Raw genomic sequence first — 20,407 nt, forward strand, 5'->3', positions numbered from 1 at the left:
GGATCTATCAATAGGAATAATAGAAGTTTTAAATGTTACATGTATAATGTTTTTAAGAACATAGCGCAAAGCAAATTTATTTTGTGTTCAGTACACTCTGACATATCAGCATGAGTTGTCGAACCCAAGAGCAATGTTTAATTATCGTATAAAAGGACAGAAATACAATCTAACTTGCTGGAAAAAGTGACTGAAAATTGGGTTCATCATTAGGCTCTTGCAAGTGCAGCCCAGGTGGTCATCTCAATGACGTCTTATCTAAAACATATTGACATGTAATTTACTAAAAAATGAAAACAATCATGAAAAAATATTAAATTGTTTTCATTTTATAGCATTTTAAAATTTTATCATTCCTATTGGTAGAACCTTTACTTCAACAGAATTTTCTAAATGGAAATATTTACAGTGTTGGTTATACAGAGAAAAATTATTACATTTAGTGCTCATTTTTGCTCCCTTCTGCATCAAAATTTTAATGAAAACACTGCAGTATTTGTACGCACTAAAAATGAGATAGGTAATCTAGAGTCCCTCGAGTGTTTAGCCCTTATTTGCGTACATCTTTGCGGAAGGAGGTTTTAATTAACGTGATTAAGTAACTGCCGTGCCTTCGAGCTCATTCCTACAAATAAATTAACTTTAAAAGTGAATTAATTGCTTTGCGTGTACCCGAAATTTGTCTTGTTGTAGAGTACACTTAAGTTGGGGCAGGCAGTTATACGTGATGTGGATGGAATGGAAATATTTTATTCGGAAGGTCCCGAACATCAAAATAAGTTTTTTGGTCGACATCCGTTTCCACAAATCATAAAAACTTTCAACAGGGAGTTTGTTGATTCAACCACTCATCAAAGCCTTTCTAAGAGATTTTTGACAACCTCCATTAATAAAGTTGCAGAAGACAAATACCTCCTTCCATAAATCAGCTGAAGCAAAACAACGATCCTAAAGCACCAATAACGAAAACAACACTCCACCGAAGTCTTCATGGTTGACTTGAGCACGTTAACACCTCCAGATCTTCTTCTTTCCTAAATCGCCTTCGTCGGTGTGTTTGTTATAACAGATGTTACGACGATATCGCTAATGTGCTTTGATACATGATAGAGCCGCTTCCAGAGGCGTGACGTGTCTCTATCAGAGCCGACCGCAAAAAATCGACAACAGGGACACATGTCACTCCCAAAATGACGTTTAATTTAGTGTGAGCGGTAGGTAATTAAAAACATTCATTCCTCAACTTTCGGCTTTAGGCAATTATTTTGCGGCTTTGCCTGATGAAGAAAATAAATTGGGATTTTCAGGAAAAGCTATAAACATGTAATATAGAAAACATTCAAGAGGGGATTACTGGATGGACTTTCACTATTATGAAATTTGCCCGTTTCTCTTGCATAAGTTGAACTAAATGTACGGTGAAAGGTATACGCGCATACGTGCGATAAATAAAATCTGTATTATCATGTAGTAAAGTGGGTTTATTGAACTGAAATTATAAAAAAAAAAAACGAAAAGAAGCTCGTATGAAAATTATTGTACCTAACACATGTGAAATGACATCTTGTCGCACTCGAATGCTAAAATCTGTCAATTGCAATCAGAAGACAATAAAGTAACATACATGTATAAAAACTTTAACACGTGTTTACAACATTTTACCGCCCTTGTTGAGAACTGCACAAAAATTTTGGGCAATAGTTTTTGACCCGAGTAAATTTCAAACCGTCTGAACTCCGAATTGAAAACCCAAAAAACTTGATATTCTACATAAAATTTAGAACAATTTTACTGCTTTAACATTACATTAAAATCATCAAATTATTTTTCCTTTCCCTTGAATTTGAGATGTTTTTGAATTTTTTTGCACCTCAAACTGAAACCCCAACAAATTTAGAGTTTTTAGTTTGTATTCAGAGTTTTGATTTTTTTTGTATCCTTAAGCACGAAACGTAATCGCGAAATCATTATACAGAATCGCACTAAAGTTATAATAAATAATATACATACAGATAATACTGGTAAAGTGGATAGCGTAATAATGGTCAATACGCACTTGACAATAAAAAAATGTATAAATTATTTGGAGAAGAAAAGAATTCGTTAATTTTGTTCAGAAGTCCATAACTCATTTATTATTAAAAATATTGAAGTAAACCAAACAAAAAAAGGCAAAATAAGTCATGAAATGAAAATTTTGAAAAATAACGCCGTATTTGTTTCGCCCTGTGTGCTGTGATAATAGACTTTTGCTATAAATTTACGTATATCATACGGTTCTTAAAGAATGGGTGTATAATTAAACTCGGAAATCACAAAAATTTCATAATAAGTTTATAAATTATTTAAAAACAAAATTGCGACATATTTTTAGTTATATTGGTCACCCTGTAAAAGAATGAATTAAAATCGGTCATCCTGTAAAATGCATTATAGGCAAAGTACATCACGCTGCAAAAAAAGTTATTGTTCACGGAATTCTAAAAGAAGTTGATAAAAATTGATTAACGTTTAGTTTAACGAAAGTACCTACTTGAGAAAATTAATTCGAACTGAGAGCAACTGTTATATTGAGAGGTTCTTTAAAAACTTATAGACGAGACAATTAAAATTCAAATTTCGATCAGCAGGGGTAAAAAAAAAGTTGAACAATCTACCATTAAATGTAGGAAAATGGCAGTATACGAAAAGTGTCTATTATCAAATATCAACTGACTAAATGGTGCAAACGTTTCTTAATTCCAGTTAAATCTGAAGACTTTAGCGATCAATTTAAGTAAGAGAGCTTGGGGAAACTTGATCTGAATTCAGCAAACAGCCAGTCGGAAGTTAGCTACAGAGTGAGGTTAAAGAGCCGAGACAGATAAAGTTAGTAATTATCGTCTTGGCGAACAATGTAACGGGCCATAACTTTGTTTAATTACGGAATATTCGGGACAATAACCGGAGGCTCTCATCTTGGCGTTAACTAACCAAGCTGGGTTTATCCCAATTAACGTCTGCGTTATTGTCCTAAGGAAAGCGACAGAATAATTTTATTTTGAGTGCAAATTTTTGGGCAATTGCCTTGGTACGTCCCTGGCGATAGCAGGGACGAGTGAAAATAAAGGTTGCCGCCTCCAGAAGATTATAATTAGCAATTTTTTAGAGATCCAGTTTTTCATTTTTCCACGCGCTTCGTTAGATAGCGTAATTAGATATTTTTTTGTTACCTTCAAGGCGAGCGAGGGCGCAATTTTAACAGCGTTTTAATTATCTCCCCATGAGCCTTTATTCATTGTTCCGGGAAAGGCGCAATGGAGTTGTTAGGAAAAGTTACATCAGCGGAATTTTTATTTAATTCCGATGAGGAATTATCCTATTCCAGCTGTGATTTAAGGGCGGTTATCGCCCATGGCCAGGAATGGTTAATGGAAGTTAAAAAGTTCAATTATGTGATCAATCATGCGAAGACGTCAAAAAACAAGTACCAACAATACCACAGAGAATTTATCTTGATTTGGCAAAACCAGAGATAGGGCTTAATTTTAAAATCATTAGGAATGGTATATGTGCTATGACGTTTCAAATGCAATGGGAGATAGAGCAAAAGATAATTATACGTTTCTGCAAGAATAATTTATATCATTTATCCATTCCATTACTCAAAATCGAATTACTGTAAAAACAAATTATCAAAAACATTTATTGATTGGTCCAGAAAGTTCATACGAGCAAAATTTTATATCGCATCAATGAACTCTATATTTTCCGCACCTTCAGGTCATACCCAATTACCAGAAACACCCTGAAAAGTTGCAAAACAGAAAGGAACTTTTCACAGAAAAAATCAGCAAAGAAACAGTTGATACAGACACATATTGGTGGAAAAATTGTTGTTCGAGGAGGGTCCTTCGAGGATTTGGAGCAATTCCTTTTAATTTTGAGAATAAGTATACAAAAATCACGTTTTCCATGACTTTCCATGCATTTGCTTCACTTTGTCACTTTTTTGAATACCCAAAAGAATCATGCGCCTCACCCTTAAATATCCCCTTTTTTTTAAATAATTTAGACGTAAAAATGGAGTCTGGGAAAATCCCCTAAAAGAAAACCCTGCAGTGGTAAAGTGGGAACGAGCAAAAGCAAGAAAAATATATATGTAGCCGCCGGAAGACTGTGGGAATTAAAAATCTGTTGTTTTTCCAAGAGAGACAGAGATTTGGGACTGCTGCCGCGCGAGGAAAGGATGGAGCAGTGCCACTTAAGAATTTAAAATTCTTTTTCGCTAAATCCGGCAAGTATAGCACTTACGGCATCGGACGGGGTAGGATCTATGAAATGGCATTTTAAGTTGGATTTGGTTCAGATTTAAAACCTTGCCAATAATCCCGAGAAGCTAAAGGGGAAGGAATTTAACGGGGTTTTGATCTCCGACTGCGCTCTTATCTTTAATTGCGCAAAGAGAATTTATTACAACTATATATTTATCTTTATATCATTTCATGAATCCACTTGGGCCAAATTTGGAAAATTAGCTGTACATCTCATTGTCGCCGTTCCGCTTCCGGCGCTCCCTAAACTTAGGGCGCAATTACAAACGTAACTTTGTAACCGAAGTGGTAAACTCCACTCCGGTAAACTTCCAACTTCCATATTTATGTCTGGGAGTGCAAGCGTTTTATCCGACAAAAGAGAAGTTGCCAACAAAGGGGATCCTCCGCTTTACTCGGAGCCCTGTTGACAATTATCGTCTTTGCAAACAAATAACGACTCATAACTTCCTGCAATTATTCCATGCAAGAAGAGATTTGAATGGAATTGTTGCTGTAGCAGCAGCAGCAACCAGATATTTCATATCTCCCTTTTTAAATAGGTATGTGTAGTCTAAGAATTATTCAGTATTTATATCGTATTGAGGTTTTTGGTGCGATATTTCAAAGTAAAGCGTAATAATAAAATTTAATTTTCTATATAGCACCTCAAATAAGAAAAAACGAACATGCTCACCTCCAAAGGGATTTTTATTATGGTTTTGAGCCACCATTTTGGTCCCTCAAAAAACTGCTTTTAAATCTTGCAAAAACCTGTACTGTTATATATTCCAGGAAAACTATATACACCATAATATACCAGAAACTGAGAATTTGTTCTTTCACTAATAAGAGAGATCTACTAAACCCTAATACAAGACCTCAACAGAACCCAAGGAATACAGAGTTCTTAAGGTTAAGTAAGATTCAACTATTCAGGGGAGACCTAATTTAACAGGATAAAAGTGGACCAATAAGGTTAAGACCAAATTGTTGAAAGAAGGCTTAATCTCGGTACTGCTAAATCTGATCTTCAAGATACAAATACACTGAAAGTTATGTATGTCGAATTGATGTTATTTTGTAACAAAAACGTATTTTTTATGGATGTCAAAATTTGCGAAGATCGTATTTATACATACAACTCGACCTACAGGATATAAAAGTTAATTCAAAATCGACATAAAAACATATGTTCTTCTAGGCTGTATTACACAAAAAAGTTGAATATTTGTGTAAAACAGGTCTTGATTGAAGGATTTCTATCATGCAGTTTTTGTACTTTAAATTATTGAAGATGTCTAATGATTTTTTTCCTAGATTTAGAGCTTTTAGCGCTTTTAAAATGTTTTCTGTTTCGTGTCCAACCCCAATCCACCCAATATTCTGGCAAATGTACACCTCCCAAATATGCGAATTTACCAGTACAATTCCTTCGTAAATCGCTAAAAAGCAAACTTACGTAAAAAATACTCTCAACTCCCTGAAAGCGTTCGATAATAAGCTTTTAAAAAAGTTTCTAAGTTTTTAGAGTTTCCAGCTCTCCCCCGAGATATCCGCAAGCGGCAAACCGGGAACGTTTCCGCCTCCGCTCTCGCCCGATTAGTAAGTTAATTAAGTACTCTAACTTAATTGGAACGCCGATTTATTAATTACCTATTATAATTAGATTCATTGTACTGTTTTAATTCGGATTGAAGTTTGTTCTTGCGGAAAGTTTTCAGATTAAAACAGGGCCGCGAGCGCTCATAATCGCGCAACCTTTGGGATAAATATCTGGAACGGTGATGTTGTGTTGTTTCGGGGTTTTTGCTATAATCGACTAAGTTTTCCAGAGGTACTTATAGAATAAAGCAGCCGGAATAGTTTAAAAGTTATAATAGCTTGTTCATTTTTGTGATGATTGCAACACAGATAGCAATAAACTGCTGCTAGACCAAAGACAATTCACGAGTGACACGTTCGACACTTCAAAAATTCACGCGCCCTCCGAGGATTATAATGTTAATTAAATTTAAAACGTTTGATTGTGAATAAAAACCGGCTGTAATCATGCTAATCAAACTGGCATTTCGAATTGAACAGACCGACACCTGTCGGATGTTGTCCTAACGTTTTTGCGTAAATCAAAACTTGATAATCTCTCGCAACACGGAAAAGTTTTAATTTTCATTGTTGTCGTCCTTACTAGAGACGTTGTAGTTATCCACATTGCGCGTATGAGCTGTTGCGTAAAAAACAATTACGTGATGATGTTTACATTTTAAAAAAGCAAAAGAAAAGACCAACAGTGCTGACTCAATAATGAGGGGTTAGACAATCGCTGATCGCTTGTAATGACGCAATTCGACGATATGTGAACAGCTGTTAGACAAATGACGGTCGAGGCAACAAGCCACCGGGATTTCGGGTCGGTGTCCCAAGGGATGGACGCGCGTGGCCCCGGGAATGAAATATATCCGCAGCCCGGGACTACTGCAAGATTTATTTTTAATTGAATTGAATAAGTAGTGGGGCCGAGAGTAGGACTCTGCCATTGTTGGAATTAAATGATTTGGTTAATTTAGGGACCGGGAAATAGTTGTCTTCAGCTGTGGCGCTCTGGACGGCCAGATATGAGCAATTTTGGTCTCGTCTTGGCTACTGATTCGATAAAAATTAAAGCCGGAAAAAGCTTTCGAATAGTGATCGGTATGACCATTTTTCAGGACGACCATTTAGAGCACGTTTTGTTTCCGGTGACGTAATGGAGCGTTGGATGAGGAGTCGCGGTGGCCAAGGGAGCGGCAAATTGAATCGTTACGCCCGGAGACGGAACGATTTTGCACGACACGCTCCTGAAAGAGCAAGCGAAAATCGCCAGATTTACTGGACCTGTCCCGGTCTATTTTTCCCGATTTGATTTTTAAATTTATAGAACAGTTAAATCATCCAAGTGACCAACGGAATGCTTCACATTTACCAGATACGCATCGTTTCAATTAAGAAAATATCGAGACATTTTGAATCTGTGGAATTTCTTTCAGTTGCAGAAAGCCTTTTTGAGCGCCACTAATCGGCCAATGCAAAAACATAATTGGAAATTTAGGAGAACGATGCTTGGAGGACGCCACCCATACGTATCCCACAACATAACACTTATTTAATCACCGCACGGTTAAAAATTATTACCAAAGTATATGTACCCATAATATTTTAGTGTATCTAGTCTCGCGAGTCGTGGTCTTAAATTCTCTAAAACATTATTAATTTGATATTATTGATAACCCGCAGCTTTCGTACAGGTCCTGTTTTATTTTTGCTTCGATTGAAAAAACGAGTTGAATTAGTGCTTGGAGGTAACCAGAGTATTACTGAAAATATTGACAATCATAGGAATAGACTAATCCTTATGACAAAAATACTCCCTAATTTGACTTATAGTTATAAGTTTCTTTAATGAACACTATAACTTTTAATAAGGGAGCTACTAACGATGTCGTCAACCGTACTCCCACATAACATCTCTTGATTTTCTCTAAAATTGTTTCGGGAAAGTGGATCAGATTATTTCATACTTTGAATCAAACAACTTATTCATAAACGTACAGTTCGGTTTTCATGGGAATCATAATACCATAACACGGATTTTGGGACGTACACATGCGGAATTCGCTAAATCGCGAATAACGAGTAATCAGCATTCAATTATTGGTCTGCGTAATGCGCTATACTTAAAGTGATAATAAAAAATGTTTCGTGTTTCATAATTTATTTTTATACAAATATAAAATAGTTATTTACCTAGACTCAATTCTGGCTCCTTCGATATAACAGGTAGCAGATCAGATCACTATACCACCGTGGAAACTTCATAGCCATTTGGTAATCTGCATACCAATTTGTAGCGTGGCTCTTATCGTAATCACGTATGATTTCACCATAGTGTATTATTTCTGAACTAGCCGGACACTGACCATAGGATTTTTGCAGTTTTCCATCTGATGCAGGTGGGATTCAAACATACTTGAGAACTTGCTTGGACCTTGGATTTACATAGTGCATACACATAGTATCGCAATGTAAGAATCTGTACATAAATAAAATAAAAGATTTTGGTATAAGACTTTAGAAAGCTGTACTTGTAAAAGAACCATTCGGGCACAGGAGCATGGGAACATGTATGAGCACAACATTCTTAACAAACAATGTAGTGCCAGTGTATCACCGACTGCGGAGATATAGGGATGCCTCTGAGTGCCTTCCCATAGACTTTTTTCACAAACTTCTATATCCGTTAAACATTTACAATATCGTAAATTTAAGGAAAGGGTCAAAGAACTATTATTTTTAGAAGCTTTCTACAGTGCTCCAAAATGTAAAGGTTTCTATATTGAACAAACACATGAGTGTTAATCATTTTATTTTATTGTTGTATTTGCACTTTTATAAATACTGTAGTGTATATTGACACCAACAAACTATTATTATTATTATTATGTCGGAATCCATAGGTTCACGCCAATAATTTAGATTCACCAATTTGGACAGAACAGTTTTTACTATGTAGGATTTAATTTTATTTTAGATATTAAATAGAGGATTACAACTGTAAATATAAATAATTTTTGTAAAATATTTTTAAAACGTGATAAGAGATTCTATGTACATATATATTAGACAAGATAATATTCGAACACTTCGAATAATTTCAAGTATATATCGATTTGCTTCCAAGGACCAAATTAGATCTCCCAAAAACGTTGGCACGATTGGGCGGCAATTTGCCGAATCATTTGCGCCAATAACAATAAAATCCGCTACGGCTCCACATCTATGCATCTCTAATGGCGGCCATATCTCCAGAAATGATGGAGCGCCCTTTTGTCACCGCGGGACCGTATTCATTTTCCGGTCGGATTGCGCGGCCGATAAAAAAACGCGCTCGCTCAGACAGCACGAAAACGGCCGTTTGTTACTTGTTGTGGCTCATTTAGCAGATAAACGGTACCCGAATTGTCCTTCCTTAACGACACCTTACGGTCCTTTAGCGTAAGCGATACTTAAGACGACCCGTTTAGATAGCGCGCGATGGCTGCTTAGTTTCGGAAACTCTTTTTCCCGGAAAGACGGGAAATGGGGCCGCTTTTTATGGCCTCTGGTTTAAGAGCATGGTGTACCTAATACTGATGATTTGCGATGTAGAAAAAGGATGTGGATTTCAGCGCTTAAACCTGACACAATTTTGAGTTATCTTGAAGAGCAAATCCGTAAAAATAATTATTAGCTTCAATAATTAACTGTGCTCTGTTAAGTCTGATTTTAATATAACAAAAAGTAAATTATTTTCAAAGTCTGTAGAACTTACGTATTAATTAATACTCTATTTTTAAGAATGTTCATCCTCATTAATGAAGTAACAGGTTTAAATGTATGAGAATTGCAACTAAGTAAAATGTATGACCGGCTAAACTTTACGGAGTGTCGGAGTCATTATTGAAAAAATGATTTTTAGTAAAAAGGATTTATTTATCAGTATCACAGACCCGTATTTTTATTATAAAACTAATCAAACAGTAGCAAAACGTTCCATATAAAATGTACAAATTTACAGTACGCATGTACTTAAAGATTTATAACCTAAAAATAATTTCTGGGATTTCTCATTACAGAACAAGAACGTTTAAGTTTATAAAACTTAGAACTTGTACAATATGCACTTTTCATAAACTAAAAATCTCTCTATTGTATTTTGGCAATAACATAATTAAATACGAAATGAAAATGAATTCAAGAGATATCTTTTACTCACTTAGAAAGCCTTATATATATAACTTAACTAAGCAGATCCCATAAATTAGTTGACATTTTATTAACTTGAATTCTGTTTTATGGAGGAATCGTAAGTCCGGTATTTGTTAACTTTATGGTAAAAAATCTTAACGCTTTCAGAGTTATCAACAGCCTCTTTGAGACAATACAGCCTCAGTCTAAACTCTTGTCGACATTCCAAGACTTCCCAATTCTGGTACAATTTCAAGGCATTTTTAATTGAATCTACTGATACTGCTTCATCTGAAATCAAATTCTTAGAAAATTAATCAATCTATACAACAAAGGCTACTCACCGTATTTAATATTCCCTTGCCCCAGTTCGAATTTCATATCTTCCAATACCTCTTCAATAAGCTCATTTTCCAACAATTCTTTCTGTACCAGTTTATCCAATGTTTTACCGGTAATAGAATAAGTTTCCAAGAGAGGCATTAAAATGTTCGCCAGATGCTTGACAGTGTCTAATTTCTCCAAATCAACCTGATACTGTTTCTGAAGCACTTCATCTTCTTCGTCATCAAACTGAGCGGCGATTTTTCTGCTTCGCATCACAAAATCATTACTTTCTTGCTCCTAAAAAATCAACAATTATATCGGCCTCTTAACCTCGACAGACTACAATACATACTGTTACAAATATTCCTTTATTCACAGAAAGGTCATCTATGCAGGCCATAATAGTCTGTTCTAGGCTTTGACAAGGTTTGCAAAACAAAAATTCGTACTGGAAAATTGAACACAGTTCTAAAGCGTTTTCCATTAAATTGTTTTGACTTATGATGGATCCTTGTTTTGTGGAAATGCAATGAGTAACTGCTAGAGCAAGTACAGATTCCAATGCGTAATAAGGCACAACACTGTTACTATAATACGAAAGTTCAATGACGTTGGGAAGAATCGCTATGGGTTTGATTATATCTTCATTATTCTGTTTCTCTTTTTTCACTAGGCCTGGGCCTAATAAATGAACCTGCAAAATATTCAAATAATATTGGACCAAAAGTAGATCTAAAACAATTTACAGCATAATTGATGACATCAACAGAATCCCCAGAAAACCCTACATCTCTGTTTGAAGATTTCAAGTCCTTTTTAAGCTCTTCCAACGCGGCAACCAACATCTCCAAAGAGGCTCCATTGCGGAACTTTGAAAGGAAAATGAAAGCCAAAGCATTTGTGGACATTATCGAAGTAGACTGAGTGCAATCTGCAATAATCCTTCGTAAGCATATTATTCAGCTTCGGGTGATTGTAAAGTACCGTAAATGACATGTTTGGAAATGTTTTCAACCAAGCTTTTGTGTTCATCTGAAACCACGTCGGTGCCATATAAACTGTTAGTGGAAGGATTTGACCTCAAGACGCGGTTGTTATTAGGTTTGGAGGTTTTCGTGTTTAAGTTGAAGGTGTCAATCAGTTCCTGAATGAATAAAATGCAATATTAATTATTAAACTTTAAAATCATTGCAAAATTTTCCGAAATACAGAACAAATACTGTACAAACTTTTTTAATCTGTAGAGTTAAGTTTTACGGAAAAGCTCGTATCCGTTTGTATGATTTTTACTAGCATTTTAATTGGATGTAGAGTGACCACGCAAATAGGATATTCAAAATCCACGTTATTTTTATAATAGCAAACCTTTTTTTGTCGTATGTTTGAATATTTCACGCAACAGGTCCGATACTTTAGATTACTCAGAGGATTATAGTAATTTCACAATGTGCTGAAATAAATAACTTAAATTACAAGTCCAGCAGGCGATTTGTTACAATACGAATTTTTTACAAAAAAAACGACATCAGGAGCGAAGTCTAAAAATGAAAACGGATACTGTAACAGCACCTAGTGGACGTATGTGGTATTTTATTGTATGCTGTCGATTTATTTACAAAAGATTTGTTTTAACTTAAAACAATATTTCTTGAAAATATGGTGAAAGTATGTTGACTCTGTCATGCTCAATCAATGTGACAAGATGCTTTTTTCCGCACGCGAATAAGAACAATGTAGGCATATATGGATCTAATAATTTTACCTTATAATTTTACAGAATTTTCTCATTTATGCAAGCAATATATAAAATTAACCACTTGACAAAAAAATCCTCATTCTATTTCAACTTACTCTTAACGAAAAAGGCTGATTAAAATCGACCCTCATCATGCCGTAGTTGCTGTTCAACACGTGCCAAATTCCCTTTAAGGCATCCCCAAAAGTCTCCAACTTTTTTGGCTGTCCCAGCTGCTCCTTAATAAAGTTCCCATCGATCAGCCTTTCGTAATTAATGCTCACAGGCACTAATAAAGCATCTTCTATTGTTCCATCCATAAAAGTTTCCACAATCACGCTTAGAACTCCATATTTTGGCATACAAGGTTTTCCTAACATAGACATTCTAGACTACTTCAAGATTTAACTGAAGGTGTTGCTACCTGTCCTTGTGCGTCCTCCTTCCAAGAAAAATTCGATGTTATGCCCGGCCCTAAGGCATAAGTTCATGTATGTATGCAAAACAGCTTTGTACACATAGTCCTTACGGCCCATCACTGGATCTATGCGACGTTTAATGAAAAAAGCTCCCAAACCTCTCAAAAGAGACCTAAATCCAATTTTGAAAATAAAATTCTTCCAGTAATGCTGTATGAAAACTCACCCAAAGAAAGGAATTCTTAGATTGTCGCCAGCGGCCACTAAAGGAGAACGAATGTTGTTGTTTAGCAAAATAAAGGAAAGGAGGATATAGTCTAAATGGGAACGATGCAAAGGCAGAAATATAAGAGGAAGATTAGTTTTTGATGCTTCACTTAGCATCTTCACTTGGCCAGGATGAACTGCAACTGAAGTGAGGAAGCATGGTAGGAGTTTGTATAAAATCCACGAGGTGAACCTGCGCAAGGAATTACGACTTATATTTGATATCTCTTCAATGATAGTTGGACTAATTTTTGGCCATAGTGGCTTTATTAATGATTCTTGATTAAAACATGTGAGAAAATGTCAAAAGTTTACATTCAAATGTAAAGTGTTTCATAGCCAGGCAAGAAACAAAAAGAATGTTTTAAAATCGCATTTTTGGTTTGAAAACTTAAAGTGTTTCATCTTCAATAACTAGGAAGTTATCCAAAATAAGTGTAAGAATCGGTAAATAGAAATGTTCCTTGTGATTTTTCGTTTTTTACCGATAATTCTCTCTAATTCTATTGAAAGTTTTCCAGCAAACTTTGTTAGCTAATTTACTACATTCGCGATCGATACTGATATCCGATCATTTTTCAATCGAGATAATCTAATCTATGTCATGTTCGCATACATGTAATAAGAAACTACGTCCAAGAACACTTTTGCAAATTTGTAATTTCTCTTTTCTTCAGTTGAATGAAAGTACTCAGTAAAGAAGCAAACCACACTGGAATTAACACATGTAAAGTTTAATATTAAATAAGAAACTTGTTTCAGAGAAAATTATATTGCCCATATTGGCAAGAAGTGATTGAAAGTTTATGCAACTAATCAGAAATGGCACCAGAGCCGATAGCGGTTTATCATTCTTGGCAGAAATATGGCATTCGCCGTTTCGTCCCTAAATTAATCAATATCTTCGTACTCATAGAAAAAATTATTTCATTCCTAAACCCAAGCAGATAACTCAAAGGAGAGGTCTAAAGATGTATTTCAGTTAAAAAAAATTAAATTGTTTTAGAAATGGTTTCCACAACTAAAAAAATATTAAAATTAAGGATAGAAATTTATGAATCAAAATATTAATTATGCCAATTTTCAAATAGAAAATTAAAAATATGGCACAGACATTTTCAATTTTAAGACTTTAAATAACTGAAAAATTATTGGACTTAAATTTCTGGGAACATGAGACAGTAGAAACCAACAAAAGATAATAAGTAAGTTGTAAAAATGTTTAAAAAATAATGTCTAAATGTAATCTAATTTTAGCCATAGGACGTAACTAGATTTGACTTGTTCTGACCACAGTCCACTGCCCTCGCTAAAAATAAAAATAGAGCAAGCCTGACCATAAATCACAATCCATAAAAACCAATGTCAAACTCTTCCAACCCTGACCACAATTCTTCTTACCGTAATAAAAAATCAGACAAAGTAGACCGCATATCAAACGTAAGTTTCTTCGCCCTAGCAAAGTTCTTCTGCACCAATTCCTGATAATCCTCATCCTCGTTACTATCCGAATCTTTAAATTGTTGCACGGCAGATTTTTCGACTGCAGTTTTTACCCTGTCGTCTTTCAGCACTAAATGGGCCACTTGAGGATAAAGGTATCTTTTGAGTACTGACACTTGATGGAGGTGCGAAAATATCGTAGACAAAAGTCCACCTTGTGATGTCGAAGTCTGATAGTCCAATATATTAATAAGGGCGACGTTTTGAGTGGTTTTCTTTACCAACGATTCCTGTAAGCCATAGAAGAAATCCATGGGTGTTGAAAAATATTTGTGGTTAAGTAATTGTTAAATCAGCTTAGAAACTGCGTGGAAAATATTTCCAGTGGGTAAAAATAGATGTTAGTTTATTTTTAGAATGAACTATTGTATACAGAAGCAAATAATTACATATTGAATAAAAAGGTTAAACTTAATAAGCCCTTTGTTCTTTATGTTTTGATGACTATAAATTTATGGAATGCGTAAAACAAAAACAACATATGATTCAACACAATACTCACCCTACTGACCAAAGTACAATTTTGGCAACACAGGCCCATAAACGGCCTTCTTTCCGTCACGTGTACTTCAGGCACGCTTTCTTTAATGTGCAGGAGTTGTCTGTCTCTAATCTATGAATAATAGTAATATTTGTAATATTTAGTTAATAACCAGTCTTCACCAAAAATGAGTTAATGTACTTACACTTGCGTCAGCTTCTCTAGACAATATCCTCCGGTATTTACATTCCTGGGAATATTTTTTTAATGCCGTCAAAGAAGACAATGTCTCGTCCTGGCAATTTAAACGAGAGGAGTAAGTGTTGTACGTTTGAAACGATCGATTTGTTAAGAAGTCGACCATCTTCTTCAAACTGTAAAACAAATTAGAAAATATTCAATGTGTGTGCGTGGTGATGATGCAGGACAAGTTGCTACAAACTTTTAAGACGTATTGCAAATGCAGGAATTTTGGCAACCAGAACGTTAGAAGGTGTACCTCTTTGACTGTTCTATTTTTATTACAACGTTAAGGCGTAATTAAACTATTTAACTTCTATTTTTTCGATCCAAAAAAATGTCTTACTCTTTAATTTCACTTTAAAAACTTAAAACATCTAAAACACTTTAAAATATTTCGTATTTCTAGCCAATCCCTTTTAGCGAATATAATAGCAAATAGGTATTATGACTTAAAGTATATTTCACAACAGTTAACATGAGCACCCCTACAAATCATCCTTAGGCATTGAATAGTCACAAAATCTTGGACCGATCACGCGATTTTCTTAAGAGTATACACTAACAGAAGACCTGTTTTTATATATTTTTTTATTTGAGAGGAACATGTGGCTTAGCCCAATAGAATATAAGTGGAGTATTTCTGTACCTACTGCAATTGTATTTTAAAATTTAAGTAAGATATACCTACATTGTGCATATAGTATTATATAACGTAGAACAATGCACAAATATCATAGAACAACACATAAATATAATTATCTGGAACATTAACATACTGCAATGGAAACCGGGAAAAGAATTCGAACAAAAGGTAAGTATTGCCATTAGCGCTGATGCTTGGACTATGAAATAATTGCATATTACACATTGCGATAAGCTTCTAATTACCCACTTGGAAACTAATTTGATGCTTAGACACAATAGGTTGAAAAAGAATAATTGTTTTAGCGCTAGTTTCACTTGCGTAAATCGCGTTCACACATTTGAAATAAAAAACTAAAACTCACCAGTTCTTTACAGCCGAAATATAATGGTAACCAGATATATTTAACGCAATACTACCAAAATATGTACGAGAGTAAAAGCCAAGTAATTGAAAAATAAAATAAAGCTTCATTTTTTTTAACCAAATAGAGTTATCAAATAAATACTGTTTTACACGAGTCACAACTGAAACAATACTAATAAACAGTTACACTAGATGATTCGAAATGAATACAGTATTTGAATACAAAAAAAAAACGTAAAAAATCCATGCTTATAATATTTTCACTCTCCCACTTGAACTTTTACCTCACCGTGTTCTGATCTATGCCCTGATCCCAGAAACCTAATTAAGTATTAACTGATAATACGTATGTGAAATGATAATTGTGGGGAAAATGCAAAATAGTGCTGTAGGGGCTTAAAAATACAATACATGGTGTTCGTATTTGGACTGTTTTGACAGAAAAATTCCATTTCCCGGCTAGATAGGGAGAAACTAGTATACATGTCAAGAGCTCGATTTTTGAGAAAATATTAATGGCAAAAACCGTATTTCGATATCTTTACAGTCCACTGCGCTAGAAGGCGTTTTTCAAATTTCGGCCATTTTGAAAATTTCTCATAAGTTTTTTGTTTAGAACAATATTGAAGTAAACCAAAAACAATCGTAAGGAACTTTTTCGATGTGATTTCAGTGGCGTGCTTGTTTTTTTGTCACAGCGTACCGTTCTGTCAAAAATCGACATAACTCTTTTATTTTAAATGAAAATCACAGTCGGCTATAACTTCAAAAACATGTCCATTTTAAATCATTTTCAACTATGTAAGTATGTCTATAGTTATTTTCAAAAATAACTGAAGTATTAGAAGTTTTTTTGTTTATTCAAGTAGACGGCTTTGGCATCAGCTGTCCAAGTAACATTATTTATTTTATATGTTTTAATTTTTGCTTCAAAGTTTTTCATTTCTAATATCGATTGAGTGCCAAATTTTCAATTAAAAAATATACATAACTATGAAAAATATTACATGATAAAGTGTTTCATATTGTCAAACAAAAACTCACAAGCAGCCCATGAGTTATACATCCATACCTTTCCCAAGTAACATCAACCAGATAGAAGACTGTTTAAGCAATTGAAAAATAATTTACAAGGAAGCTTTAAAAAGTGTAGATCACAACACTACAATTAAATGAAAATAACGAAATTGGAGAACTAAATGTAATTGGAGAAGTTTTAGAAGATTCAAACATATCGCTTACTTTTGAAAATAATTATAGACATATTTGCATAATTGAAAATGGTTTAAAAAGGGCAGCTTTTTGAAGGCATAGCAGACTGATTTTCATTTAAAATAAAAAGTTTATGTCGGTTTTTGCCAAAACGATACGCTGTAACAAAAAACTAAGAACGCCACTGGAATCACATCGAAAAACAGCCTCAAGAATGTTTTTATTTTACTTCACTATTAGGCTAAACAAAAAAGTTATGAAGAATTAAGAAAATGGCTGAAATTTGAAAAACGCCCTCTAGCGCCGTGGACTATAAAGATATCGAAATACAGTTTTCGCCATTAATATTTTCTCAAAAATCGAGTTCTTAACATATACGCTAGTTTTTCCCTATCTGGCTAAGGAATAGAATTTTCCTGTCAAAACAATCTAAATCCGAACACACTGTACAACTTATTTAATACCAGGACTCAAGGCATCAGCAAATTTGCTCGCCATAAACGATCACTCGTACATACCAAGATTTTATAAATTAAACGTTATAACCGTGATCTCGTATTAAGCGTGTTCGTATTCACCATATTAAGCATTTCAAATCTACATCTTACCGGTAATAATTGCACCATGATCATATTAACTTTAGTGATGTCAAAATTATACTAAGTATGGTCACGGCCTCACTAAAGAAAACTATTAGGTAAATGAACCTTTAACATTGTTACTCACCCTCTTACCAAGAACAAAAAATAAGTGAACTGAAGGACCAAACAAAGCTGGATGCTCCCATAAACCGTGTTAAGACATCCTGTCCGAACTAAAATAAGTATGCTGCACAGCAACCCACCAAGGGTGAAGTACATTTTAAATTTCAGTTAGATCAGTTTTAACACCACCAAGATACTGATTCACCATGTGCACTTCTGATGAAAGAAGGCTGATATTTGATAATATAAAGAAAGAGATAACTTAGGCAAGGGTCACGACCTGGATAATTCTAAAGATGCATGATAGCTAATACTGGTAATGAAAAGAAGAAATTTGAGTTTAAAAAATATTAAGTTTAATATAATATAATATAATATAATGATCTCTCATTTTGTAATTAATTTGCAGGGCTTATCGAAATGTAGCTTTAAAACGACATAAAACGGTACAAAATAAGTTTCAGGGAACTCTGTTTATTTCTGATAATTTCTATCCTTCAACTGCTTGTCTGTACTTATTCTAAAATATATGCGCCACACAACTCAATTATTTCATATTCACTAAGTGAAAGATAGGCAAAATCACCGTAAATCTTTTATAATGTGTAAATATAACGTATTATTGGAAATTTTTAAATCTAAAGATGCAAAAGTGTTTTGAATATTGTGTTTGACTCAGGTATAAATACGTTGCTCCATTTCAATTGGAGCAGATAATCTACAGGGCAATTGTTGGGTCAGGCTCCCATATATCTTCAAAGCAATTATTAAACTATAGACTTTCAGCTCTATTCTGATTTACTAAATCACATGCCAAAGATGTCACCTGATCTGCTCACATTCAAGCCATCATGGCTAAGTTTTAAAACTAATGTAAAAAGAATCAAAGGATCCCTCGAAGAGAATCCTAGGGTCTGTCGATATGATTAAATTTACTAAATACTTAATTTATGAGGAAACCAAACAGAATTCGACCAAAAATCAAGTTAGATAAAATTTAGATAATAGATTGAAAAAGTTAAGAAAAATATAAAAATTCGCCGTTAGCGTACGAGCAAATTTTTCCAAGAGATTTTATTGACAATTAAGTTTTAACCCCTTTAACTCCGTTAACGTGCTGTGTAGATCTAAAAGACCTTGTATAATAAACTATAAACCTAAAAACATATTGTTATTGTATGGATATATTTTGGGTTCTCTCTTTAAAGAAAGGAAAAGCTTATAATAATATATTCTGGCGCATCCACCAGTTCAATACTAATTCAATAGGTCTATTGATTCACTCCAACTGTCATAACTTATCTTTTTAAGCGCTAACCATGGTCGGCACAATTTCGGTATTACTACTTATTTATCTATAACAATTAATTAGATAGTACCGTTGCAAGAAATTGATTATTTCCCAGATGGTAGCTAAGTACCTACTAAAATCTTGAAAGAAGAAGTATCATATCATATAAATTTTGCCAACAAATACATAGATACACTCCGTTGAGATTTCTTCCCCATTCTTAAGTTTTAAATGAACAAAATCAATATTATTTTACTAATAAATAATAATTGACTTACAATATAAGTAAACTTTAGTTTCACAATGTATAAGTGAAGGCTGTTAGCTTTAAGAGAAAATAAAGCATATTTAATATATGATCTAATATTAAAATGAAATTAATAATTTATATAATAACTTTTTATATTTTATTAATTATAGGACCCAAGAGCTGAAAATATATTTACTATTGGATCATTCAGACTAAATGCATGAAAGATATTTTTTAATAGTGTTTTGTTTAGATTGTATTGCCTTTTGTGCTTTAAAAAAGAATTACTGTTTCATTTATAGCATATATATAATGTTATATTTTAGTTTACTTATGACAACAAAACGTATTGTTATATTATTTTCTGATTCAAATTTTAACTTGTAAAATTAGTAAATTAAGTAGGAATTTCTATTCTATTGCACAAGCCAAACCCAAAAAATAAATAGGACAAATTGTATATTGATTTGAAACTTATTTCGCTGCAAAAAGCTTTAGACCCAACTACTTACATCTTATGAATAACTTGATATGCCACGAAATTGGAAAATATGGACAAAATTAAATAATAATAATCTTGATTCTTGACGAAAAATTGGTGAAAGTAGCGCGATCACAACCTCACAAATTCAAGTTTCATTAATTGAATGGCGGACGGCGGTAGAGGGAATAAACAAAGCCGCTATATATTTTCTACTACCCCGCGATATAGTCGTCTCGCTTTTGCAATAACAATTAAAAAGAAACAGAACTCGTCTCAGTCAATCCATAATCATGTTATTGCGCCGACTATGCGAGTCAAGTGACACCCTAGGCGCATCCTCCTAATACGAACGTGGGAAGTTCAAAAATTAACTTTCCGCTTCAAAAACGAGTAATTTACTAAGAACACCCGTATGTTATATCTTTTC

At 34.0% G+C, this 20,407-nt stretch overlaps 1 protein-coding gene across 4 annotated transcripts; it reads right to left on the reverse strand.

Annotated features, from left to right (window-relative positions):
* Positions 1-9,779: 9,779 nt before the first annotated feature.
* On the reverse strand, positions 9,780-20,130 carry mino (glycerol-3-phosphate acyltransferase mino). 4 transcript variants are annotated; one of them, XM_066302207.1, is made up of 12 exons: positions 20,009-20,130; positions 14,993-15,161; positions 14,809-14,919; positions 14,205-14,536; positions 12,763-12,996; positions 12,542-12,708; positions 12,234-12,490; positions 11,367-11,526; positions 11,129-11,313; positions 10,735-11,076; positions 10,400-10,679; positions 9,780-10,346 (listed from the first exon to the last, which is right to left on the reverse strand). In XM_066302207.1, the coding sequence occupies exons 2-12, from the start codon at positions 15,149-15,151 to the stop codon at positions 10,144-10,146; spliced, it is 2,430 nt and encodes an 809-aa protein (XP_066158304.1). In that variant the 5' UTR covers positions 15,152-15,161; positions 20,009-20,130; the 3' UTR covers positions 9,780-10,143. The 4 variants fall into 4 exon arrangements, with proteins under 4 accessions (XP_066158304.1, XP_066158287.1, XP_066158296.1 ...); XM_066302190.1 differs by lacking the exon at positions 20,009-20,130 and adding an exon at positions 17,978-18,243; XM_066302199.1 differs by lacking the exon at positions 20,009-20,130 and adding an exon at positions 16,038-16,540.
* Between the last annotated feature and the right edge of the window lie 277 nt (positions 20,131-20,407).

Source organism: Euwallacea fornicatus, chromosome 1, assembly GCF_040115645.1.
Source record: "Euwallacea fornicatus isolate EFF26 chromosome 1, ASM4011564v1, whole genome shotgun sequence".
Classification (NCBI taxonomy): Eukaryota; Metazoa; Arthropoda; class Insecta; order Coleoptera; family Curculionidae; genus Euwallacea; species Euwallacea fornicatus.